The sequence below is a fragment of the Malaya genurostris genome, chromosome 2 (assembly GCF_030247185.1).
Source record: "Malaya genurostris strain Urasoe2022 chromosome 2, Malgen_1.1, whole genome shotgun sequence".
NCBI classification, from domain to species: Eukaryota; Metazoa; Arthropoda; class Insecta; order Diptera; family Culicidae; genus Malaya; species Malaya genurostris.
In genome coordinates, this window is record NC_080571.1 from 19,569,169 (window position 1) to 19,596,247 (window position 27,079).

Sequence of the window (27,079 nt, forward strand, 5' to 3'; positions counted from 1 at the left end):
GCCAATCAGCATACATGTTAAAGCGTCTAACTTCGTCATATTTCATAATATCATTTCCCCCAAAAGTTTCAAAAAGCTGTGTATAGTTTAGACGATAATGTTGAATGAAGGCCGGACGGTTATATTCGTTGGTTGTAAGCTTTTAAATCTATATCTTCAAACGGCCACGAGAATTCAAGTTGAACGTCGCCAGCCGACGACGGATGGCTTGCGTCGTCACGTACAGCTTTCAAGACTTCTAGTGATTTCGTTTTTACAATACCAGAATTTCTTTCTCTGTCTGTCAAAGCATATTTTTGTCTTCAAATTTTGTATTTTGTCTAATAATACCTTCAGAATAATTCTTGATTTTTAATTAAATTGAGAGCTTATGACACAATTTTAAATCTATAGAAAAGTTTCGAAAACTTCCTGCAATGGTTTGTTTATTTATTATGGAGTTCCTTGGTAACTAGTTCATAGCAACTCAAACAGTGTTGCTGAAGAAATTTTTTTTTATCATTATCAAGGGGTCGCTATATTTTTGGTAACTGACGGTAAATCGCTCACGAATCATATTTATTCCTAGTTTTCATCGGAGTGCCTGGTCGTGTCGTCGGTTAAACCTACCTTGCATATTATAGTTTGAACGATATCGTTTTATTCTTAAAAACCAACAAAATTGTATGATTTCAACAAACAAAAACGTTAGTTGAAATAACAAACTTTATGGATTTAATCGATGTTAAATTATTAAATAGAAGAGATGCGTGAAGGATGCGACACCATGTTGTACCAATTTGAACCCGAATAGAAATTTACATTAACTTTTATTTTACAAACGCGTAAAGAACAATATATACCATGGTAATTATTGTTTTTTATTGTAAAGATTCAACTTCAAGCAATGTGTAACCAACAGTCTTAGAATAAAACTTACTGTTACATTATTTTCCATAGTTTTTTATTAAAGCTTAGGATATTAAGTAATTCACAATCATAGAAAAATGGCAATTGTTGGAAAATATAAGTTTTTTCCGATACCGCCAAACGAATCTTCGTAAATACATCATTTTATTTTTTTAAGTATACTTAATTTTTTTTCTTGAATTTCCACTCAACTGCTAAAGCAGCTGAAAAAATATTATTACGTATGTCAACTCACCTGACCTTCTGTGAATTTTTAAGATGATTTTTATTTAATGCAATGAATGCATCGAAATGCAAATATTAGCTCTGATATTATAGTTTATTAAATAAATAAAAGACAAATTTTGAACAATATAAAATGTTGTTACGTTATTGAACTCGACTGTGTTTTTTCCAAAACAATTAACAGTGTACATGACTTCACACATTATAACCTTGAATTGAAAAAAAGATTTTACGATATCCTGTCGCGTTCAAGCATTTATTGTTCTTTAATTAAGCGTAAAATGCCTAAGCGTAGCAAAAAAACTGATCAAAAGAATAGTGTTGGTATGTATAGTTATAAAAAGGACGGACAAAAACTAACGATATGTTTGTTTGAAGGTGGGAATAAAAAGAAGCAGCAGGGAGCAGCAATCTAGTTGGATCTAGTGATTTTAGTGGCTTTGCTACGACCTCAGCACTGCCTCAATCAGTAAAACCAAATCGTTTCACCATATATACTCCGCTACCGAATCAAGCTTGTTCATCCAATCGATCTGGTAAATTGAATTATCCTTTGACTGTTCTGGAACGATGTTTTCCTGTCTGAAAAAGACTTTTACGACTGATCCAAATATTAACGTAACCGTGAAGCAACTGGAAGATATAGACAGAGAATCGAAGAGCGTTGGACAGTTTGTGCAGAATCTGGCTTTGCTGATGTACGGAGCTGAAGCCTTGCGGGAAGCTACCCGAATAGAAATGAACTGCACCAAAACAGTAATATTAACTGTAACAGTACAGTAAAAATACATTATTTTACAACAAAATGCATTGTAAACCGAACACCGAAGAAACAATGAAATTTAACGTTTTAACCTCAATTTTTACTGTAAAATCGGTTTTTACAGTAAAAATGGGGGGTGGTTATGTATCTTTACATTAAAAAAAATCAAATTTTTCCATACATTTTTCTTTCAAAAACTATAACGTTTAATGTTAATTTGCAATTTGAATAAGATGTGACTTTTTATAATCTCTTGGATTCTGATGTAAATTTATTGTTCTTTCAACAAAAAGCATTGTAGTAACACTGAGCAAACCATGTTGCAACCGTATCAGATTTTATTTACCATAATATTCCATATATGGAAAATGTTTGAACAGTAGTTCATTTACTGGGTGAACATAGAAAAAACAGTTAAATTTAATTTTCAAACAATGTATTTTACTGTACTTTTGTTATTCTGCATACAATATGTACTGTTTTTACTATATAAGGACAATGAAAAGTATTCCATTAGTTCAATATAAATAAATTCAATAACTTGCCAAGTATCTTATTTCTCTTGAAACGGTAATTAAACGATATAGCACTTTAAAAATATTTTGAATGTCTTCAAAACCTGCTAGTTTCGAATGTTACGATTGGATGCGTAGATTGCTGCCTTCCTCAAATTAGCTATTATTTCTGCGAGTGCTCTATTGATTACTGCGCGATTAGCTTCAAGAGAGATGATCGAAAAATTACTCATTCCTTTATGTAAACCTACTCTCTTGAGCTTTTTCTGAAATGGTGTGATTGAAACAATAAAAAAAAAATGATTGAGCATTTCTATTTGCTTACTGTAGATAAATTGCAGCTTAGCTTCGTCTATTGCCGGTCTTATTAATTTATCTGTAGATTGTGCGTATTTGCGACCAGTAACCGACATTTCTCGCAAGGCTTCAGCTCCGTACATCAGCAAAGCCAGATTCTGCACAAACTGTCCAACGCTCTTCGATTCTCTGTCTATATCTTCCAGTTGCTTCACGGTTACGTTAATATTTGGATCAGTCGTAAAAGTCTTTTTCAGACAGGAAAACATCGTTCCAGAACAGTCAAAGGATCATTCAATTTACCAGATCGATTGGATGAACAAGCTTGATTCGGTAGCGGAGTATATATGGTGAAACGATTTGGTTTTACTGATTGAGGCAGTGCTGAGGTCGTAGCAAAGCCACTAAAATCACTAGATCCAACTAGATTGCTGCTCCCTGCTGCTTCTTTTTATTTCCACCTTCAAACAAACATATCGTTAGTTTTTGTCCGTCCTTTTTATAACTATACATACCAACACTATTCTTTTGATCAGTTTTTTTGCTACGCTTAGGCATTTTACGCTTAATTAAAGAACAATAAATGCTTGAACGCGACAGGATATCGTAAAATCTTTTTTTCAATTCAAGGTTATAATGTGTGAAGTCATGTACACATTGTTTTGGAAAAAACACAGTCGAGTTCAATAACGTAACAACATTTTATATTGTTCAAAATTTGTCTTTTATTTATTTAATAAACTATAATATCAGAGCTAATATTTGCATTTCGATGCATTCATTGCATTAAATAAAAATCATCTTAAAAATTCACAGAAGGTCAGGTGAGTTGACATACGTAATAATATTTTTTCAGCTGCTTTAGCAGTTGAGTGGAAATTCAAGAAAAAAAATTAAGTATACTTAAAAAAATAAAATGATGTATTTACGAAGATTCGTTTGGCGGTATCGGAAAAAACTTATATTTTCCAACAATTGCCATTTTTCTATGATTGTGAATTACTTAATATCCTAAGCTTTAATAAAAAACTATGGAAAATAATGTAACAGTAAGTTTTATTCTAAGACTGTTGGTTACACATTGCTTGAAGTTGAATCTTTACAATAAAAAACAATAATTACCATGGTATATATTGTTCTTTACGCGTTTGTAAAATAAAAGTTAATGTAAATTTCTATTCGGGTAATCACATTAAACTACCTATTGCGGAAGGTTTTTTCAAAGATATTACAACATTTGGTGGATATTTTTACAAAGTGGGCCAACATAAAATAAATCCTAAAGTGGACCAAAATACCACGGTTACCCTAGCGCTACAATTATTAACGTTATCTAAAGTTAGTTCTTTAAAAACTTTTTTTTTTAATTTAATTTACTGTGAAATTGTTTGTCAAGAAATTTACAGGAACGCACCAGACAAATATTTGTTTTGGCTTTATGGACCGACAGGTTTGAGCCAAACATAGAGAAAAGAAAAATATATTTGTTTTTTTATATCAAAATATTGATTGGCACAAACTAATCCACTGAGAATAAATATCATGTTTTATAGTTTCAAGCAGCAATATTTGCTATATCAAACCAAATTTTCCTTTGTCATTATTTCAATAAAAAAAATTGTGTGTTTATAGTTGCCCTTACACGTGACAATATTATTGTCAATCCAAAGTATTGTCAATACCATCAATCCAATTGGTTTGATAACTAGAGTCCGAGTTTTTCGAGAAATTCAAGTGTTTGGTGCTTTGAATATTGCAAATGAATATTAAAATATTGAGAGAAGAGGACATTGCACATATTTAACAGTTTCTCTCTGGAGAGAAAGTATTGTCGGATTGATGGGCAGTTTTGATTTTTTGACAATATTTTCGTCAATCCAATGAAGTTTCCATTACACGATCAAAAGTATTGTCAATACTCCTTGTATTGACAATAATATTGTCTGGTGTAAGGGCAGCTTATTGTTACAGTTTTTGCGACAAATACCGATGTATGAAAAAATTACCTGGCAATCCTGCTAACAATATTTAAAAATTTGACATGGCATCCCTGTAGTGCACTAAATAATAAACATTGCTTTTTTGTCAACGTATTATTTTTAATGTTTTTTTTTAAATCGTGATTTTTTGGTGCTAAAAGTTTATTCTGAGTGTGAATATGTAATCGTATTTCTATTAGTATTAATTTGAATATGTCGGAAACAGCAACACAAATATTAATGCCGGGGTCATGTCGTTGCTGTTTGGTAGAGGAAAATGAAATGTTTTGCATTCTTGATACGTTGGAGGAATTCGAAAGTACCATTTGTGAGCTGATTACTAATTACAGTGGAATAACGGTATTAATAGATATTTAACTACTTTCAAAAAAAATTGTTCCAATCTATTATAGATTACCGAAAATGACTATTTCTCAAGAAACATCTGCAACGCTTGTATGAATGATCTACTGACCACAGTGCGCTTTCGACTGCGGTGCATGAAAACTGAAGACATACTGCGAAACATCCAAATTGATATCGAAAAACCGCTGTTGATGACGAGCGACACTAGTCAGATAAATTTGATCACAAATGGTTTACCAATAGTTGAATCTAATATTCAACGTGGTCTGTCTGCCGAATGTGATTCAGCCGATGTTAAGCCGAAAATGCTGGAAGATGTACCGGTTGCCAAGCCTCGAAGACCGCGTACTACTGGACCACGCAAATGTGATATCTGTGGAAAAATGTTTTCCAGAGCCAGTTACCTTAGCAAACATTATCGGATTCACACCGGCGAACGACCCTACAAATGCAGTTTTTGTCCTAGAGCTTTCGCAACCAGCACTAATTTTAGAAAGCATGAACGTGTCCACACAAATGATAGGCCACACGAATGCGAAGAGTGTGATAAACGATTCGTAAGCAACAGTCATTTGAAGGAACACAGGCGAATTCACACTGGTGAGCGGCCTTTTCAGTGTGACATTTGTGGAAAGGATTTTAAAGCTAGCAGTCATCTTGCGGCTCATCGAATGATTCATACCGGCGAGCGGGCATTTGAGTGTGAGTTTTGTGATAAATCCTTTAGTAAACGGAACAAACTTAGTACACACATGCTGACGCACACGGGTGAAAGACCTTATCAGTGCGACATCTGCGGAAAAACTATACAAAGGAAAGATTTTCTCCGAATTCACATGCGCACCCATGTCGGGACCCGGAAATGCAAAATATGTGGATTGGAGTTCCTAAAAGGTACTCCATTGGCACTGCATCGAAAAGTTCATAAAAAAGAAGCTTTTCGTAGACTGTAGCTGTGGTTGTCTGTTTCCAAACATTGCTACGGCGAATGCGATCATAATTGGTTAAAGTTCGAAACGAAAAAAAAGTTAGTTACTGATTTGTTTTGATCGATTTCTTGAGTACCCGTTTTGTTCATCACAGAAAATTTTAAATATATATATATATATATATACTATTTTAAAAAATAACCATGTTTTAATCATATACATAAATTTGTTTATGTATGTTTCGACACGTCAGTGCAGAGCAGTTCAAATTAGGCTAAACTTTATTACGAAAACCAGTTATGTGCATACACTGGGGTCTCTTTTTATGAGTTTTTTGTCGTGAATACGACTTACTTTACTATGGGGTGTCTTTTCAAAATTTACCCTCTGAGAGTGTGATAAGTTTTTGATCGTGAATATCTCTTGTTGTATCTAACGAATCAACATAATTTTTACTACATGCCATCGGAAATATGATCACAATTTTATGATAAAATTTTCAGTTGTGTGACATAATCTCAAATAATTCAAAATTAAACTTTTCTGAAATGTTTGATATAAACGAGTATCAAAGAGGATAATTCATATGGCGCGTTTGCCTTTCTCGTATTTTGAAAGCTCATAGCTCAGTGATCTGTGGAAGGATTTATATAATCTAACTACCAATAGAATCGAAATTTTTCAACTTAAACGTGTATAGCAAAAGCATTGAAGTATTTTAATAGTACACTATTGAAAAACCTATCTCATTTGACCCATGTCAACACCAGCCAATCAGAACGCGTTCTGAGGAAGAGAAGAAAATAGCTGCTGCTGTACAACAAATCGTTCAAGTAAAATGTTCCGAAAAGTGGTGAATATCGTAGTGAGTTCCTCAATTTGGTCCTTCTGAATGCTAGAAACGAATCCCTACAGCATATTGATAGTTTCTTTCAATAAATTATGCAAATCCGAAATGAAATAATCGACATTAAAATTCTATATGCGGCTATTTTTATAGCCGTTATGTAGCGTTTACACTTCTGCTGGCTGCCAGCATGCTGGTGTCAGTGTACTGCCCTCTTAGGAAAAAAACGTTCAACGGTGGTCATTCGTTGGTCCAATACGTTCAATCATTGGACCACCGTTGAACGTTTTTTCCTAAGAGGGCAGTACACTGACACCAGCATGCTGGCAACCAGCAGAAGTGTAAACGGGCCATTAGGACCGCCCATTAGTGAAAAAGCTACAAACGAAATCACATAAAAGGAAATCTCTTAACAAAAATTGAATCAGTTTGGATTCTATCGCCACTGCGAGCAGATATGTTTTGTGTCTTTTGCAAAGCTAGTTTCGCTTTCGACAAGAGCGATTACGCCACAGCTGCCAGTCATTAGCATTGGGAAAAAACAACGGTGGAGAGCATTACACAATATCAGCCGTTCTAATGGCTCTAAAAATTTTCTAAAGAACTATTAGGATTTGTTTTTCGCAAATCGCAGGTAATTATCCTCAGTTTAGTGCAAATCTAGAACAGTTTGGTTAGATTTTTGCACTTTTCGCTGTGTAAAATTCACAGTAATCGAGATCAAGTGAAACCTTCTGTGGTTTTGCGAAAAATGTTCCAGAGTTCGTAGAGAACTACACAATTTGACCCTTCTGAATGCTAGAAACGAATTCCTACAGCATATTGATAGTTTCTTTCAATAAATTATGCAAATGCGAAATGAAATAATCGACATTAATATTCTGTATGCGACATTAATATTCTGTATTTTTATATCCGTTATTACCGCCCATTAGTGAAAAAGCTACAAACGAAATCACGTAAAGGAAAGCTCCTAACAAAAATCTAATCAGTTTGGATTCTATCGCCAATGCGAGCAGATGTATTTTGTGCCGTTTGCAAAGCTAGTTTCGCTTCCGACAAGAGCGATTACGTCACAGCTGCCAGTCATTTCGATGGATGAAAAAGCAACGTTGGAGAGCATTATAAAAAATCAGCCGTTCTAATGGCTCTAAAAGTTTTCTGAAGAATTATTAGGATGTGTTGTTCGCAAATCGAAAGAAAATATCCTCAGTTTAGTGCAAATGTAGAACAGTTTGGTTAGATTTTTGCACTTTTCGCTGTGTGAAATTCACAGTAACTGAGATCAAGTGAAGCCTTCTTTGTTTTTGCGAAAAATGTGGAAAAGGGGAATGCTTGCATAATTCATACAATTGATCAACTAATTGATATTCGGAAGTGTTAAGGAACATGTCATTTGTTATCGTATTCACGACATCCAGTTATGTCTCTGACAGTACAGACCCGCCTTTTTTATCTGATTTCTTTTTACGCGGATTTCCGAAGTTACGCGGATTTCCGAAGTTACGCCGTTTTTTTTAAGAGAATTTCCAAAGTTACGCGGTTTTTTTTCGGCCCCAAAAAAATTTTTTTTCGATTTCGGAAGTCTCAAAATTTTTCTTAATTTTTTTGAGATTATACTATATCTGGATGTTTCATGCATTTCTAAGATATTGGCCATCAAAAATTTTTTTTCCTTTACTTTAGAGGTTTTTTTACGCGGATTTCCGAAGTTACGTGTTTTTTTTTACGCGATACGTATCGACCGCTTAAAAAGAGACCTCAATGTATATCATTAAACAGTCAACTAAAAAATAGAGCAAATTTCGAACTTTAGACGCAGTCAGAAAATACAATATATATAAAATTGATAAGTTCGATAGCCTCACGGCCTGAAGACCTAACTGCACATGACAGTTCCTCTTTGTTTACTTTTTCTTTCACGAATTTTCAAATTTATTTTTTCCATGTCAAAACCACAAGATTGAAGAACTATTCACACCGCTCCGTTTCGGTTCATTGAAAGTTCCTTTAGCGCGCCGTCAGTGTTCTTTTTTGTCGGAAAAGTCTACGACAGTCTGGAAGTCTAAACAGTTCCAAATTTTGATCTACGAGGTTTATGGACGGTTCCTAAAGCCTAATAATCGATTATGACAAGAAATCGGTTGTTGCACTTGAATCGAAATCCAAATACACTCAAAAAATGAATCACGTTACTTCTACCTGAAAACATTCATGAATCTCATCCATCCAACTTTTTACGCACATTCTACTGGATAGATCACTGGCTAGAGCGCTGCACTGGATGATTTCTAGGCTTTGGGAGGAGGAGATTCTACCGCAGGAATGGATGGATGGAGTGATATGCCCCGTTTACAAAAAGGGCGATAAGCTAGACTGTTGCAATTACCGCGCAATCACATTGCTGAACGCCGCCTACAAGGTACTCTCCCAAATCCTTTGCCGTCGTCTATCACCAATAGCTAAGGAATTCGTAGGGCCGTACCAAGCGGGATTTACTGGAGCCCGCGCCACTACGGATCACATATTCGCGATAAGACAAGTACTTCAGAAGTGCCGTGAATACAACGTACCCACGCATCACCTATTCATTGACTTCAAAGCGGCATACGACACAATCGATCGAGTTTCCCGGTTCTTGAATCTAAACGACTGGTACAAGAAGAAGAGGAGCGCAGCGAGCAAGGTGGATCGATCAAGTGGAGGGTGATCTCAGAAGCATCCGTGCCTTGAGTGGCTGGCGACGAGCAGCCATGGACCGAGTTATGTGGAGACGTATGCTTGATACAGCAAAGGACACCCCAGGCCTATAGCTGTTAGGTAAGGTAAGGTACTGGATAGATGTGAAATGTATCGGAATGACCATATATCATCTTTATCAGAGCTAATAAAAGTCATTTTCATTGACTGAAAAATAAACGAAAATGACAAGAAATTATTGTCACTCTCAGTTTCGCTTGCAAACTATGAGAACGAAATCCATGTCCAGTCAATGACATACACGGGAATGTAGTTTCAAAATTGTGTTTTTTCTTTCATTTGCCCTTTCAGTCATTTGCAGTTTTCAGTGAAAATCCTATAGTATTCAGTGTAGATATTCAACTAAAGCTGTGAGAATTGAAAACGACAGAAAAAGGTTTCACAATAAGTTTTAACTGTTAGTGCTCGAATTTGTAGTAGTTTTGGTTTCCAAAGAAGTTCTGGGATGTAATTACTTCGATTTGCCATATTTTAGTTACTTTTTATAGCCAAGCGTCACATATTTTCAATACACCGATGCAAGAATGAAAATTTCAATTCTGCTGTTGCTACCTGAAGACGTTAGTTTGGTTTCGTCTTGTCATAGAGGAAAGAGTGACGTTGGCAATTATGCTCTCTCATTTTTTCGATGAGAAACTAAAATGCTTCGTCTCTCTTCGTTTGTTCTGGTGTCGGTCATTTGCGAATGAGACAGTAAAACATTGAAAATGAGACTGCTGAAATGGTTTCTTTTATTGAGAATGTGTGACAATTTTTAACTCTGATCTTTATGCACTTCTGAAAATTTGATTCGGTTTTGGCCGCGAGGTATCATCGGCGGCGAAAAATAGTAAAGTCCACTATCATGCCCCGTTTACACTTCTGCTGGCTGCCAGCATGCTGGTGCCAGTGTACTGCCCTCTTAGGAAAAACGTTCAACTGTGGGCCAATGATCCAACGTATTGGACCAACGAAGGACCACCGTTTAACGTTTTTTTTTCCTAAGAGGGCAGTACACTGGCACCAGCATGCTGGCAACCAGCAATAGTGTAAACGCTACATCAACGAAAGCGATGGATATATGGTCATTGTAAGCTTTCTAACCAAACAAAGAGAGAACAAGAAGAATTACGTTTAGTTAGTTTTGAAACATACGTCATGTATTAAAAATATTGCTTGTAGTACAAAACCATTGAATCGTTTCTTTCTCATCATTCCGATTTTCCATATGAGACTGCAATGCAAATATGGTCAGTACGGTACACAAATCAAATTACGCACTAACTACAGTCCCAAATTCCACTTTAGGAATCAATACTTCCGGAACAAGGGTACTAACGGGCAGAACATGAGTTCGTCTATGTTTCCGAAGACTACTAGCGGCGGTGAAAGCTTTCCCGCACTCTTCGCACGCATACGGACGTTCACCGGTGTGAGTTCGGATGTGCGCTTCGAGTTCCGCCCGCCGAAAAAATTGTTTACCACAAGTGTCGCATCGTTTATTCCGCTTGCCAGTGTGAATTCGCATGTGGCTATCGAGATTGTATTTTCCGAAGAATTCTTTGCAGCAAATTTCGCATCGATGAGTTCGTTCTCCGGAGTGGATAATCTTATGCTCTACCAAATTACTATTCCGGAAATACTTTTTCCCGCAAATATCACACTCATGAGGCCGTTCTCCGGTATGAATGCGACGATGAGTGGTGACGTTTCCAGCGGTGGTAAGTTCTAAGCCACAAATGTCACACTTGAAACGTCGTTCGCCCGTATGTGTTTGAATGTGCACGGCAAGAGCATTTGAGTTGAAAAATGCTTTACCGCAAACGTCGCATTTGTGCTTTTTCTCATTGGTATGTCTTCGTCTATGTTCAGCCATATTGCCAATCGTACTGAATTGTTTGCCACAAATATCACACCGGTGTGGTTTCTCGCCAGTATGGGTACGTTGATGACGGCTCAGATCGTAATTTCTGGCAAAATCCTTGTCGCACAAATCACATTTAAATGGTCGCTCGCCGGTATGGGTTCGCTCGTGATGTGTCAAGTCGTTCTGTGCGTAGAACAATTTACCACAGGCACTACATGGAAACCGTTTATGTCTAGTATGCACACGCAAATGTCGCACCAAATTGGCTTTTGTTTGAAATTGTTTATCACAAATACCACAATTGACCGGCTCTTCTCGAACGTGTATCTGTTTATGATGCTCAACTTTTTCTATTGTGTCGAATTGTCTCCCACAAATATCGCATTTAGGTCGTTTAACATCGCTATGAACATGTTTATGATCCGTGAGTTCGTTACTTCTGTAGAATGATTTGTCGCAAACATCACATTTGTAAGACTTCTCAGCTGTATGCCGAAGCCTATGTTGCGCAAGATTTCCGGCAACAGTGAAACATTTGCCACAAATATCACACGCGTATGGACGTTCGCCTGTATGAATGCGTCTATGCAGCATAAGTGCACTATTAGAAGGACAAGTTTTTCCACATTCGTCACATGTGTGTCTATTTTGCGATGGATAACCGGAAAAGGTTATTAAGGTTTGATTAATAATCATGCTGCTCTAATTCAGACTACCAACCTTTGAATGTTTGCCTCGATAGTAGCATGCGTTTCAAGATGTTGATCCAATGCCGCCTGCAAATCAAATGCTATTCCACATTTGTTGCAAATAAAATGCGAAGCGGCCGCTATCTGTTGGTGCAGAGAGTTTAAAAGTTCTAATTCGTATATACTACTGGGTTGAGGTCGTGCGTATTCTGGTAGTGTAATAACTGAACATTCAGATTCAGCTTGTGCACTTGGCTGAAATTTCGATTTGATGGTGTAATTCATGTTCTTTCCTATTACGCACTTGCGATGAAGTTAAATCACACAATTTGACGCAGAAAACCAAACTCTATTTCATATCCAGAAACGCTTTAAATACTCATCAACTTTTTTGAAGCAAAATGTTTTTTTTTATTTGTCTGTTTACAAACTTCTAACACCGTACACGGCCCATCTCGCCATAATTTGTTTTGTCTGGTTACTTCCAAGGATGCCAGGTCATTTTTCCAAAAATCTGTGATCAAGCCAATAACCTGTCTGTGAAAATATGTGCACGGTTCCCGTACCATAATAGCTGACCAGAATCATTTTGGTGAGCAAAAAAAAGGTCTCACTACCCAACCGCTGTGACCAACAGAATCTGTGATCTTTTTCAGAAATCTGTGAAATGCCATTTTTAAAATCTGTGCAGAAAGTTGAAAATCTGTAAAACACTGATTAATCTGTGAACCTGGCATCCCTGGTTACTTCTCGTTATGAATTGGATCAGCTGATAATACGAAGATGTGGTGAATTTAACTCCCAAGCTGCCATGAAGTTTTGCCCAATTATTGTCAAAGTGTATAACACGTCTACCTGTGGCTAACCAAAATTGAGTCAAAAATCACTTAATTTTGCGGAAGTACCCAAAATTGAGTAGAACTGTGATTTCAGTGCTGGTGAACACAGTTGGCATTAAAAATCTCTTCACTACACGGGGCCGGGTGTCTAATCTAAATATCGCGTTACTTTTTTCTGTCTTAATTCTCGGTTGATTTTCCAGAAGGCCGTAACAGCAAGTGACAGTTTCTCTTTGTTCACTCTCTCTTTCGATTATTGTGATGTGATCTAAAAAGATTTTCTTGGATTCCACAGTTCTGTTTGGAAGTCGAACATTTCGAGCATCATTCTATGCAAAGAGTTAAGTGATAAACGTGTAAACCGCTTGGTAATTAATAGAAGAGAAAGTAAACAAAGAGAAACTGTCACTTGCTGTTACGGCCTTCTGGAAAATCAACCGAGAATTATTAACGCATATAACTTCTTCATTTGTTGATGGATGTATATGTTTCAACAATCAATCCTTCCAAAACTCTTAACCTTAATAGTAAAAGTGGAAACGTTTTCCAATGGTATACTATTGAAAAATCAGTTTGAATAGAGCCATGTTTTCACGAGCCAATCAGAACACGTTATCAGGACGTTATCAGCAAACTGCGCGGATATAAAAGCTATAAGTTGAAATTTTTTCATCATTATTACTCTGAATTGTCATACGTGCTTGTAAAGCATTTTATATTTATTTATTTATTTATTCAGTTCTTATTGGATTCATCGGACATATGTCTAAATGAACCGACAGAGTGGGAAAAAAAACCTACATGAGTTGAACAAATGTCATGCCATTCTCAGACAGGCGCAAAAACCACTATCTTTTAAACAACAAACACAAAACAAAAAGTAATTACAATGCGTCTTAAGTCAAGTGAAATAATTTAACACAAAAAAAATTGTCCTTATAATATAGTTCTCATCAAACTCAAAAATTTTTTCAACAGAAGTAAAAGTTCGTGTGCACGCAGTTATAGCTTCGTTAGTTCCAAATAAAGTCCTGTGGAATCCGTTTTGAAGTAGAGTCGTATATCGCTATGATCTGCTTGGTACTCGAAAAATAATTTTGCTGCGCAATTCTGGACCATCAATCTCCCCGTTTATTAAATGCGCAATAGTCAATAGTTGATTTCTTCTTCGGCGCTGTAAAGTATCGATTCCCAACAATTGGCATCTGTCCGGATATGGTGGCAAGTTTACAGAATCTCTCCAAGGCAAATGTCGTAATGCCATGCACACCTAAATTTTTTAGCTGAATCTCGGCAAAAAAATGCCGAGATTCGCACAGCCAAGTAATCAGCAATCATCTCGGCAAAAATAAAATAACTGAGCGTCTCGGCTCCCTCAAATTTGACAAACGTCAAATATTGCCGAAATCGCCAGCATAAGATCTACTGTTTGCTCAGTGAAACGTTCGCTGAATATTCGGCAATCCAATAAAGCGAAAAAATGAAAAAAAAAAACAAATTACCGAATCATCAGTAGTTAAAAATCTAGTCAATTAATTTTGTTTGTAATTTCTAAACATTATAAACACACCATTCAGGATCAAAAATTCATTTTATTAACACTTAAAGGAGGCTTACAAATTTGTTGCCAGTAGTGCTTAAAGCCTCTACCTTTAAACATGTAGCATAATAAAAAGCGGCGTTTCCGGATGCGGCCACCTTGAGTCGAGCTGGAAATATGAAAATAAAAATAAATATACAAAAATTTTCAATATTTAATGATGCATATACTGTATTGTTCAAAAAATAAACTTACTTTGATCTATTGAATTTGTCCATGCATTGGGTTATTTTTTCGCATATCCCCCAAAGTTTTGTCTCGAGGACTCTTTGAGCCCCGTGTTGGGTGTTTTTCCCTTATAATGTGATCTGATAAAGTCGCTTTTTATAAAGCGAAACATGTCACTATATTTATTCAATATTTTTACTTGCAAGTGGTTCCACGTTTCTTCGAAGATTATCCATTTTTTCACTCGAGAAATTCATCAGAAAATAATCGCGCAATGCGTAGCGAAAATGTAGCGTGGCAATAAATGACAGCTGTCGTGCTGAATCTCGGCAACAGCTAGCGCATATTACGAAATCTCGGCAAACGTCTCTGCTGATGTCGGCATATCTGTTGTTTACTGATAAATTCAGCAAGCAATTATGCCAAATTTCCGCAAAGTGAAGCATTTTACCGAAATATCAGTGAATGCATTTAACGAAGTTCAGAAACATGCGTATTGATTACTGAGCAATCAGCAAATTTAGGTGTTGCTGATCAGTTTCGGCATTTTATTATGCCGAGCTCAAGAAATGGTTTTAAGTGTGTGCGAGCAAAGCGTTTCTGAACACGTTCAAGTCTAAGGCTCCACGATATTTGATATGGACACCAGATTACTGGAGCATTTTCCAGAATCGGGCGGACGAGTGAACAATATAAAGCCTTCAAGCAAAGCGGATCTTTGAAGCTTTCGAAATGACTAGCGACTGTTGGAAATCGAACGTCAATTTGGCATCCAGTAGTATACCAAGATCACACACCTGAGTCACTCTATATAAAATTGTTCCATCAATGTTATTAGTCGAAAATAATGGGACGTAGAATCCGATGAAATGTGATAACTTGGCATATGGTTACATTGATAATAAGTTTATTTTCCCTGCACCAATTTGCGAACCTTGTCAGCAAATCTTGCAGTTGTTGGCAATCCTCAACACTACGAACGGCGAGATACAGTTTCAAATCATCTGCGTAGATTAGTTTACAACCAGATCCCAAGAGTAATGCAACATCGTTGAAAAATACTATAAATAGCAAGGGTCCTAAGTTGCTATCTTGCGGAACACCTGATTTATTCAAAAATTCGGACGACGCAATATTATTGCACGATTTGATTTTTACACGCAGTTGTCTATCGGAAAGATATGAGTTCAGCCAAGACACGAGTTGCGATGATAAACCAAGTCGAGATAATTTACACAGCAGTATTCGATGATCAATCTTGTTAAACGCTGCTTTTAGATCGGTGTAGATAACATCCTTTTGCTTTAGCCTCCATACTAGATATACATTTAGACGTGAAGGTCAACAAATTCGTTGTAACTGATCTACCAGGCATAAACCCGTGTTGATCAAAACTCACAATTATCTCGAATAATTTCGATGAAACTGAGAGGCTGGTTATTCCTCGATAATTTGCTACATTTCGTCGATCACCATTTTTGAAAACAGGAGACATATATTACTGTTTCCATATGCGAGGGAATCTGCTTTTCTCGAATGATCGAATGATCCACTAACACTTAGTGGTCCAGCTATGGAGGATATGCAGAAACACAAAACAACGGCGGGTATTCCATCCGGACCAGGCGAAAAAGAGCGCTTCAGTTTTCTAGCCGCTTGTTCAATCATGTGAGGTGTAACGGTGAAAATGTCCGAATCAAACATTTCTATTCCTAAATATTGAGGTAAAAATGAAAAACATGAAATTTAAAATATGATATTAATTATATAAAAATTACTGTAACAGTTCGGCTGAAAAGTTCGTATCGTTTAATAGAAACACACATTTTTTTGCCAAAATTCGTTTTTATTATTCAACATAATTGCCATCAGAGGCGATACAGCGATTATAGCGATCTTCCAACTTTTCGATACCATTTTTGTAGTACGATTTGTCCTTTGCCTCAAAATAGGCCTCAGTTTCAGCGATTACCTCTTCATTGCTTCTAAATTTTTTACCAGCGAGCATTCTCTTGAGGTCTGAGAACAGGAAAAAGTCACTGGGGGCCAAATCTGGAGAATACGGTGGATGAGGGAGCAATTCGAAGCCCAATTCGTTCAATTTCAGCATGCTCAGAATCATCAATTCGTTGTTGTTTTTGATCGATTGTGAGCTCACGCCGCACCCATTTCGCACAAAGCTTTCTCATATCCAAATATTCGTGAATAATATGTCCAACACGTTCCTTTGATATCTTTAGGGTGTCAGCTATCTCGATCAACTTCACTTTACGGTCATTGAAAATCATTTTGTGGATTTTTTTCACGTTTTCATCGGTAACAGCCTCTTTTGGACGTCCACTGCGTTCATCGTCTTCGGTGCTCATATGACCAGTACAAAATTTTGCAAACCACTTACGAATTGTTGCTTCGCCCGGTGCAGAGTCTGGATAACACGCATCAAGCCATTTTTTGGTATCGGCGGCACTTTTTTTCATCAAAAAGTAGTGTTTCATCAACACACGAAATTCCTTTTTTTCAATTTTTTTCACAATAACAATATCTCACAAACTAATATGCAATATCTCACAAACTAATAATCAGACAGCTGTCAAATTTATACACGTATCTTTTGAAGATTGGTACTAACTGAAAATGGTATGGATTTAATTCTAGTGGCGCCCTCTCATAGAACCGATACGAACTTTTCAGTCGATCTGTTAGGATTGAAATTTATAATACTCTAGTGTTTCTATCATAACAATACTCTCTACGTCGTATATTGTTCGTTAAGCGGACTAGAGGTAATATTGGGACCATATAATGAATGATAATAATTTTGCTATACAACTAGCCTACTTACGTTTAGAACAGCGCGTACTATCTCGCTTGCGCACCGAAGATACACGAGTATCGCACTCTCACCTTTTTTCAAAATCTTCGCCATTATACTGTTCAACATGCAAAGTCAGGTACACGATTGAACACCTTCTTATCGACTGCAACGAACTTCAAGATTCACGTCAATACTACCAACTTCCGTCATCCATCAGGGACGTACTGTACAACGATCCAGCTGCAGAGAATACTCTATTCAGTTTTCTTAAAGACGCCAACAAGTTTCACGAAATTTAATATCGACCGTTTGCTTTGCTTCAAGCGAAGATACGTGGTCCACGGCTCAACTGACGAGGTTTTTTTGCACGACCTATTGTCAATAAGTACTGCTACAAGAATCACCAGCTCAGTAACATCAAAATCTAATGGGAATTTCATGAAACATAAATAATTCAAGATCGACCAATATGAAATGTAATTTCAATTACCCCCCGGTGAATGACCGATAGGTTAAAACCGGGCTAAAATAAACAACTAACTAACTAACTACTTACCTTCTAACAGCTATAGTCCTGGGAAGTCCTTTGCCGTATCAAGCATACGTCTCCACATAACTCGGTCCATGGCTGCTCGTCGCCAGCCACTCAAGGCACGGATGCTTCTGAGATCACCCTCCACTTGATCGATCCTAACTAGCCTAACTTGCAGCTTACAGTGGAAAAAACGTGGAGCAGAACCGACAAGAACAATTAAATTAAACGGAAGAAATGTGATTAAAATCTGTATTGTATTCTAACATAGAAAAATATTTCAGAAATTTCAGATTCCGTTGCAATAGAGAATATAGAATATGAGTTGCTGCGGTTTTTCCCCACAACGGTTTTTATGAAAACAAGTTGAGTCTCGTTAAGGGTCGGTTAGGGTCTAACACTTTTGAAAAATCATTTATTATTTTCTTTGTATTTTCTTATAGTAAAACATTTCAAGAATATTCTATAAGATTTTCAAGCCTGTCAGAACAAAACTCAACAAGTTTGCTTATCTCACACTGCGAAGAAGTAAGAGCTGGGCACACAGGCCCAAGATTTATGCTTCGATTGACTTAAAAACTTGACAAAATATTTCTGAAATTTTTCATTATAACAAATTATAAAGGAAAAAGTACACTCAGAAAAATAGTATGGTAACTGTTACTATATAGAGGGCCAACTTGACCATGAGCGTATAGTGGTTTTCAGCCGACTATGATATCAGATGATTTCAACAATAGTCAAGTTCAATAGTAATATTGAAAAGTGTATTGTATGAATAACTAATACGATTGAGATGGTTAGCCTAACCATGACCGAATATTTTTTTTGCATTGTAGTTTTTGCTATAACCAGAGTCATGGTATTTTTGACATTTCACCACAGACTAACAGACAGGACACTCAAATTAGATTCGTCAATCATTTTAACGGTCATTTTGAATATTCCTTTATTTGGGACAGTACTCACATGTGTCATGATGGCGCCACGTAACCCTATCAAAAACATCCTGTCTGTCATCTAGACTGTGTTTATTTTTTTCATTTACCAACAGAGTTGCCAATCATACAGAATTACCTGTAATGTTTTGATTTGTATACGTCCATGTGAATTTCATGCAGGATACAGATTTAATACATATTGCCAAAACTATGTACATAATTTTGCCTACTTCTCATCCTCCAACGCAATACAAAATCGAACCCGCTTTGTTACAATATTTACTTGCTTCTGGTCTGCCGCCACTTAATTTCGGGTGAAAACTACCAACACAATAAAAAATAGTCTAGATGAACAACGTTGAGTCAAATAAATGGTTACCTTCTAACATCGCGAAAAAGTTAAATATATTATCAACATAATCCAATAATTTATTGTGACGATTCATTTTCAAATATTTTGATGAAATCAGGCAACCCTGCAAGCAGCTGATCGGTGTTGACAAACGAGGGGAAACCAACTAGTAAAAAAAACTTTTACATAACACAAGGGGTGTACAGATAGTAAATAGTTCGCGCAGTACAATATAGGTGGAACTAGTGCATCACGAAAAATTATTTTTATAAGAAATTACTCATACTGTCATGTCTGTTAGTCTGTGATTTCACTTCTAGTTATTTTGAAACTAAAAGCAGTGTTTGATTCAACAATGCTGAAGATCAGCGAAACATGAGCTAATGTTGAAAAGTTTTATGAATTTAAATTCTAAAATAAGAACAACAAAATAATTTCATTAAACTCTATTTTATTTTCGCATCAAATCAAATGATAATATACCTGGTGAAATATTGCTTAGCATCAGTTGATCCAAGGCTCTGTCCGGTGGAGTTTTTCCTGAAGCAGGAATTGGAAGCAGGATAGAAATTATTAGCCAAGTCCAGATACAAACCTCGATACCCACCTGCGATTTTCCGTCGGATTCGAGCGAATTGAATCCGGGAATCCAATGATAATCTTCCTTTTCATCAATCGCTTGATGTTGTTTCTACAGCGACCGATAATGAATAATAAACCGTATACGAGATGTTGAATTCACTGGAAAACATAACCGTTGCCGGAAAGGTTGTTGAAAAATTGAATTTCAACGACGGAAACTAGTAAGGCTACAAACTTTACCTACCTGCAAGATCTACCAAAGTACACAGTCACAATATAGAATATTTTGTTCAAATCCATCACTGATGTGTTACCCATGTACGAAATTTTCTGCTAAATTGTAACTTTATGTGACAATAACAGTACACCCGTTCATTGACAATTTGTATAGTCAGCACAAATGTAATACATAGTAGGTTGAAAAACACTATACGATAATGTGCTTACTACATAAATTCTGTTGATATGGACTACATGAATTTTGTTTTCAAACTTCATAACCGTCTTTGAAACCATGTATCTATTTATGGTAACATTATTATATTGTGAACATATTTACTAGTAGCAATAACTATTTCACTTCTCATCTATATCAAGGCTCGAGAGCTATTTCACCTTACTAGAAATTGTGATTTTAACTATTTGTTCTTATATTTGAGATGACTACCATTGTCAGGATGACCATGCCAGAAAAGTCATAAATACAAATAGTTTAGTCAAGTCGTAGTCTTTGTTGTCTAGTAATTTATACAATACAAATGGTGAATAGTCATATATCATGATTGTTGACCAAGGGGAGGACGCTTAGAACAATGTGCCAATCACACATTTACACAATGCGTTGGTGCATTTATCAATATTGGCACTTTCGTTTTCATACAGTTGCACAGTTGCGGCACACGAAGGGCTCAGTTTTGACAAGTAGCTTTTTCATGGGGCACAGCGTGGCACACTTAGACTCACAGTATATCACGTGTTTTTTTAGAGGCACAATATAGTTTGTGTTAAGCGACTCTCCCCTTGTTGTTGACACTTTTTAAGCGTATAGTCATAAATCAAATAAACATAGATTCCCCAGTGTAATAGTAATATAGGCGAGCAACCCGTGACACCAAATGCGCCGTCTGGTGGAGAATGGGTGCGTAAATGCTCCTAAAATGCATGCATAAAGTTGCCTGCGCATTTAACACAACCACAGAAGCTAATGGAAAATAGTACACCCGTTTCTCACTAGAGGTGCTGTTAGTGTCACCGTACAGTGAGAAATCTATGTTTATTTGATTTATGGTATAGTTGAAATGACGATGAAAAACAGGTTACGGTTACTATGGTTTTTTTCTTAGTGTATGATTTAAAAAAAAAAGTTACACTCAAATAAATAAAGTTTTTCCATTGATTTTATAGCCAAAAAACTTTAAACGCGTTTTTCTCGAAAGCAGATTTTAAAAGTGTGTCTATCGTCATTCAAAAACTACCGTACCAATTTTTTTTCAAATTTTGCACACACTTTCTACACATAAAAAACCAAACCCCAACGTTTTCTTTTTCGTTGTTTGTTACTTTGGGGCGGATTTACAGCTACAAAATGGCGGATTTTTCACTTTGAACAACCACAAAAGTTAAAAAAAATTAAAAAAACTCAAACAGAAACGTTGGGGTCTAGAAAAACATCTACTCTAACGATGCTGCTTTGATTTGTTCACTTCTGATCAGTCTGCGCTGAGATACGATGGACACCGCAAATCATGATTTTTAAGAAGCGTTCTCAAAAATAGCTTTTCACCGACTTATTTTTTCACGAAAAAATTGCATTGTTTAATAATATTGACGTTCAAAACTATTTATAATGCGAAAAGGGTCATCATTCGGTTTTCATGAACAGTTTGGCATAAAATAATAACTACAAATTCTGTGATGCTTCAATAATCATTCGTTTATTTAGATCTAATATATAATCTTTCGAATGTGCAGCCTGTAGCATTCGCTTCCAACGATGCACACAATCTTATACGGAACGGATGAATAAATTTCATTCTCCCATCAGTCAAATTAAAAGGTACATATTGAAGAAATGTAAAAAGTAAGCTTACACAGAATTAAAATACAAAATACACAAAATTACGTCTTACATAATAAAACTTAATTCTTACGCTTTTTCGATAGTAACATATAATACTCTTTGGCTTTAGACAGGATTAAGACAAGCATCAAGAAATTGAAATATTCACAAGAGAGAATCGCCACTTCCGCTGACTAAAATCAATTCAATCCTTATTACTCCAATTTCGGGACAACGCCTACACCGTGCGCACTCATGTGGCGCATCAGATGGCCATTCCCGGCGAAACCTTTGTCACATACCGGACAGTGATAAGGTTTGCCTCCAGCGTGAGTGAGCCGATGCTTCGCCAACCCGTTGCTATCCAGGAAGGTCTTGATGCACAAATCGCACTTGTACGGACGATCATTAGTATGTGTACGTCTATGACGTAAAAGGTGACTGCTTTCGGCGAATCCTTTGCCACACATGTCGCAAATGTACGGGCGTTCTCCGGTATGAATACGGGTATGCTTCTTTAGGTCACCCTTTTCAAGAAAGTCTTTTCCGCAGGTTTCGCATTTGTACTCACGAACGTTCGAATGAATTCGTTTGTGCTTGGTGAGCTTACAATTTTCAGTGAACCCTTCGCCACAAATCTCACATTTGAAGGGCCGTTCGCCGGTGTGGATGTGCATATGGTTTGCTAGATGACTTTTCTCAGTAAATCCTTTTCCGCAGATTTCACACACATGAGGTCTCAAATTTGCATGCACACGCCTTTCATGTTTCGTCAAATCACTACCGCAAATGAACACCTTTTCACAAAGTTTACATTTACTGGGTCGCTCCCCGGTGTGAATGCGTACGTGTCTTGTCAACTGACTGCTTGCGATAAATGCTTTCCCACATGTCTGACATTTATGTGGCTTCTCACCTGTGTGAATGCGTTTGTGGCGTTTCAAATCGTTGGTTGCCGAGAATCCTTTGCCACAGAACTCACATTTATGCCTTCGTTCGTCTGGCATTAGAGGATCGATATTTGCTTCAATTTCGTTACAATGGTTCGAAGGTTGGTCTTCACTAGTATCTTCGAAATTTGGTTCTTGTTTTGGTTGAATCGCTTCTACGTCGGGGCATTCTGGAACCCAAATTGGTTCCTTCTTTATTTCATTCAAATAATTCATCTCTGTTCCATTGTGTTCCTTGAATGATTGTACAGCATTGTTTGAGGACTGTGGGGTATCTAATTCTGTCTCAACCGGTGGTACCGGATTCAGTACAAAATCCTTCACGTCGATCTTCGTGTTCTGTAACAGTTCCTCCGTTTTACGACATCGATTCCGAAAGCGAGTAGCATTCGTTACATCGATTAGACATTTGCTGCATATGTTCTTGGAGAACAGATCTTTTTCGATAATCTAGAATTTTGAAGTAAGGTAAATTTTACTATCAAATGTTTTAGTTTACTTACCGAAACACCTGAACAATTGGCTATCAAATCGGTGATTTTACTACCAAACTCGTCCAAATTTTCAAACACGAAAAACATTTCGTTTTCTTGTGCCAAACAACATCGGCAACATTCAGGCATCAGAATGGTGGTGGACATTTTAAATACAGTGTAGTTTAACTAACAAATCCGATTCACATAGATTAAAAAGGATGAAAAATTTGCTAGTTATACATAAATAATACGAAAAGGATTATTAATACGAATGGCGTTCGTTAAAAAAAAATACACGAAGAACAAATGCTAGATATCAGAGATGCCAGAAACCTTTAGGAATTTATGTGTGATAAATTTAAGAGATAAAAAAATATATTTTGAAGTTTGCATAATTTAAGAATTTATCACGATGAGAATATATGGCTAAAATGATAATACATGCAATACAATTTCCAGCGACAGTGCAAATTTTGTTCATAGAAACAACAAAAAAGCAACATTCCTCGTAAAAGCAACTGATCCTCGTACCGACCTGAGAGCTGGAGGCACTGTTATGTAACACTGATGTAAAATAACTATCAAAAATCGTAAAAATCACTTTTCGGCATCATGACTCAAGTCGTGTGGCTGACAGTTTCACCAGCGTGCCTAGATTTAAATCCCATACTAGGATTCTAAATTTAAGCTAGCGAGAAATGAAATCTCCCGCATCGTCGAGCTCCCGGGTTACGACATCGAATCATAAAATCCGTTAGAAATAAGAGCAACGACCGATGTCGTCGTTTAAAGGGCTAAAATAAAATAATGTAAGCACTTATCTCGAGCAGGGCTATGACCTCCTCGAAGAAGGAAGGAATAGCATAAAACACATGCCTCGAGACAAGTGAATGACCTCCTTGAAGGGAGGAGAAACAGCTGGATTTAACTTGTCATAGTTGGGATCGCAAGCTGGGCAATGTAAGGAAAAGAAGGAAATAAGGGGTCGTTGAATGCCTGTGTTCTCTCTCTTCCTTATAGCATAACCACGCAGAAACACGAAATTCAGGCTTATGCGCAAGCGCGGAATAAATTAAGAATTAACATTAGACGTAAGTCTGTTCTAACTTGTAGTATATAAGCAAAATTTGTTAATTAAAATAGGAGTAGCAACTCAAAGGTTAAACTGTATTTTTTAAAGAAAGAACGAGCCCCACATTGTTTGGTGGCTTCATCCAGAGAGGACAAGCCAAAAAAGAGTTTACCAGTAAAAGTGCTACCCAGGTCTTCTAAGACCTGAAAAGTGAACGAACATTTGTTCTAAGTGATACGCAAGTTAGCGTATAAAGTGTAGTGCGGCCTAAGTCAGGCGCACTAAAAAAGCGAACATTTGTTCCAAGTGAATACGCAAGTTAGCGTATAAAGTGTAGTGCGGCCTAAGTCAGGCGCACTAAAAAGCGAACATTTGTTCTAAGTGATACGCAAGTTAGCGTATAAAGTGTAGTGCGGCCTAAGTCAGGCGCACTAAAAATCGAACATTCGTTCTAAGTGATACGCAAGTTAGCGTATAAAGTGTAGTGCGGCCTAAGTCAGGCGCACTAAAAAGCGAACATTTGTTCTAAGTGATACGCAAGTTAGCGTATAAAGTGTAGTGCGGCCTAAGTCAGGCGCACTAAAAAGCGAACATTTGTTCCAAGTCAATACTCAAGTTAGCGTATAAAGTGTAGTGCGGCCTAAGTCAGGCGCACTAAAAAGCGAACATTTGTTCCAAGTGAATACGCAAGTTAGCGTATAAAGTGTAGTGCGGCCTAAATCAGGCGCACTAAAAAGCGAACATTTGTTCTAAGTGATACGCAAGTTAGCGTATAAAGTGTAGTGCGGCCTAAGTCAGGCGCACTAAAAATCGAACATTCGTTCTAAGTGATACGCAAGTTAGCGTATAAAGTGTAGTGCGGCCTAAGTCAGGCGCACTAAAAAGCGAACATTTGTTCTAAGTGATACGCAAGTTAGCGTATAAAGTGTAGTGCGGCCTAAGTCAGGCGCACTAAAAAGCGAACATTTGTTCCAAGTCAATACGCAAGTTAGCGTATAAAGTGTAGTGCGGCCTAAGTCAGGCGCACTAAAAAGCGAACATTTGTTCCAAGTGAATACGCAAGTTAGCGTATAAAGTGTAGTGCGGCCTAAGCCAGGCGCACTAAAAAGCGAACATTTGTTCCAAGTGAATACGCAAGTTAGCGTATAAAGTGTAGTGCGGCCTAAGTCAGGCGCACTAAAATCGAACATTTGTTCCAAGTCAATACGCAAATTAGCGTATAAAGTGTAGTGCGGCCTAAGTCAGGCGCACTAAAATCGAACATTTGTTCCAAGTCAATACGCAAGTTAGCGTATAAAGTGTAGTGCGGCCTAAGACAGGCGCACTAAAATCGCACACCCGGATTCAGAAGCAGTCGCCGAGCAGCCGGAAAACGGAAGCCATCGCACTACTAGATCATCTTAATTGTTAAAAGAAAACAAGGTAAGAGAGAGAACATGGCGTCGGGAGGGATTAAATACAAACAGAATAAAAAGGGACATTGCCAGCTGTGCGATAACCCCGACTCAGCAGACAATATGGTCTGTTGTGACGACTGCGACAGATGGTTTCATATCGTCTGTGTGCGGTTGGATCATATTCCAACTAAGGCTGAGTTTTGGGCTTGCCCAAAATGTACGATAATAAAGGCGCAAATAAAAGCGCTTGAAAGTGAGGTCGCCAATTTAAGACGATCATCAGAAGAATCGAGCAAGGGTCTCCTGAGACAGTCAGAAGAGATGTTTCGATGCCAAAGAGAGTTTTTTGCCGATCTAGCAAATAACATGAAAGGTGCATCATCATCCAAGCCAGGTGTGTCCAAGGGCAGTTCCGAAGACGCGACCGCAAAAATGGTAAGGATGTTTGCAAGGCAATCTCTGATGGAGTTGCCCTATTTCGATGGATCATTTAAAGTTTGGTCCAAATTCGAGAACACGTTTAAGGAGACAACAAAAGAAGGCGAGTTTTCTAACTTAGAAAATTTGACTCGTCTCCAGAAGCATCTTAAGGGTGATGCATTAAAAATTGTGGAACCTCTATTGCTAGATAGCAAAAATGTTCCAAAGATAATGGCTACCTTAAAGGAAAACTTTGGTAACCAACAGAAAATATATAAACTTTTCAGAAACGAAGTAAAGGAACTGAAGAATCCTAGAATGGAAGTTCCAAAAAGTGTCATAGAGTTTGTAACGACGATTGATAATCTCGTTACAAACATAAAGATAACGAACTCTTTAGGATATATGCAAGATCAAGCCCTGATAGATGAAATCTTAGACAAATTGCCATTTAATCTAAGACAAGACTGGGCTCGAAAGGAAATTGATCGTAAGGATACTGCATCAGAAGCACATCCTTATGAAATTCCAACACTAGAGGATCTTCTCCAATGGTTGAGGCCTCAACAAAGAATTGCACAGGAACTAACAGAGTCGAAATTGAGAACTGATAAACAAATGAAACCTAAAGATAAGGTTTATACGCATCAAAGTTTCGATACTAACAAAAGAAAGGTATCTTGTTTTGCCTGTAATAAACAACACAAAACAACAGAATGCCCTACGTTCTTGAAGTCAAATGTAGAAGAAA

At 37.0% G+C, this 27,079-nt stretch overlaps 2 protein-coding genes and 2 long non-coding RNA genes across 5 annotated transcripts; 2 read left to right on the forward strand and 2 right to left on the reverse strand.

Moving 5' to 3' along the window:
• The first annotated feature begins 1,302 nt into the window (after positions 1-1,302).
• Positions 1,303-2,077, forward strand: LOC131427637 (uncharacterized). The gene is made up of 2 exons (XR_009229296.1): positions 1,303-1,458; positions 1,513-2,077. It is a non-coding gene; the product is annotated as an uncharacterized LOC131427637 (long non-coding RNA).
• A 660-nt stretch (positions 2,078-2,737) lies between these two features.
• Positions 2,738-3,518, reverse strand: LOC131427638 (uncharacterized). Its single transcript, XR_009229297.1, has 2 exons — positions 3,225-3,518; positions 2,738-3,170 (listed from the first exon to the last, which is right to left on the reverse strand). It is a non-coding gene; the product is annotated as an uncharacterized LOC131427638 (long non-coding RNA).
• Positions 3,519-4,326: 808 nt separating this feature from the next.
• On the forward strand, positions 4,327-6,441 carry LOC131427635 (zinc finger protein 239-like). 2 transcript variants are annotated; one of them, XM_058591015.1, is made up of 2 exons: positions 4,327-5,016; positions 5,102-6,441. In XM_058591015.1, the coding sequence occupies exons 1-2, from the start codon at positions 4,966-4,968 to the stop codon at positions 6,005-6,007; spliced, it is 957 nt and encodes a 318-aa protein (XP_058446998.1). In that variant the 5' UTR covers positions 4,327-4,965; the 3' UTR covers positions 6,008-6,441. The 2 variants fall into 2 exon arrangements, with proteins under 2 accessions (XP_058446998.1, XP_058446997.1); XM_058591014.1 differs by having other exon boundaries at positions 4,330-5,048; positions 5,102-6,436.
• Positions 6,442-10,640: 4,199 nt separating this feature from the next.
• LOC131427089 (zinc finger protein 665-like) lies at positions 10,641-23,742 on the reverse strand. Its single transcript, XM_058590010.1, has 4 exons — positions 23,467-23,742; positions 22,232-23,413; positions 12,157-12,440; positions 10,641-12,079 (listed from the first exon to the last, which is right to left on the reverse strand). The coding sequence occupies exons 1-4, from the start codon at positions 23,602-23,604 to the stop codon at positions 10,843-10,845; spliced, it is 2,841 nt and encodes a 946-aa protein (XP_058445993.1). The 5' UTR covers positions 23,605-23,742; the 3' UTR covers positions 10,641-10,842.
• Positions 23,743-27,079: the final 3,337 nt, after the last annotated feature.

Bases quoted from the DNA above. Each gene is read 5' to 3' on its own strand.
- LOC131427635 (XM_058591014.1), top strand. From the start codon at position 4,902: ATGTCGGAAACAGCAACACAAATATTAATGCCGGGGTCATGTCGTTGC. The intron at 5,049-5,101 runs GTATTAATAGAT...AATCTATTATAG, and splicing joins CTAATTACAGTGGAATAACG to ATTACCGAAAATGACTATTT.
- LOC131427089 (XM_058590010.1), bottom strand. From the start codon at position 23,604: ATGTCCACCACCATTCTGATGCCTGAATGTTGCCGATGTTGTTTGGCA. The intron at 23,414-23,466 runs GTAAGTAAACTA...TCAAAATTCTAG, and splicing joins CCAATTGTTCAGGTGTTTCG to ATTATCGAAAAAGATCTGTT. The intron at 12,441-22,231 runs TAATAAGGATTG...TGTGTGATTTAA, and splicing joins GCGTTGTCCCGAAATTGGAG to CTTCATCGCAAGTGCGTAAT.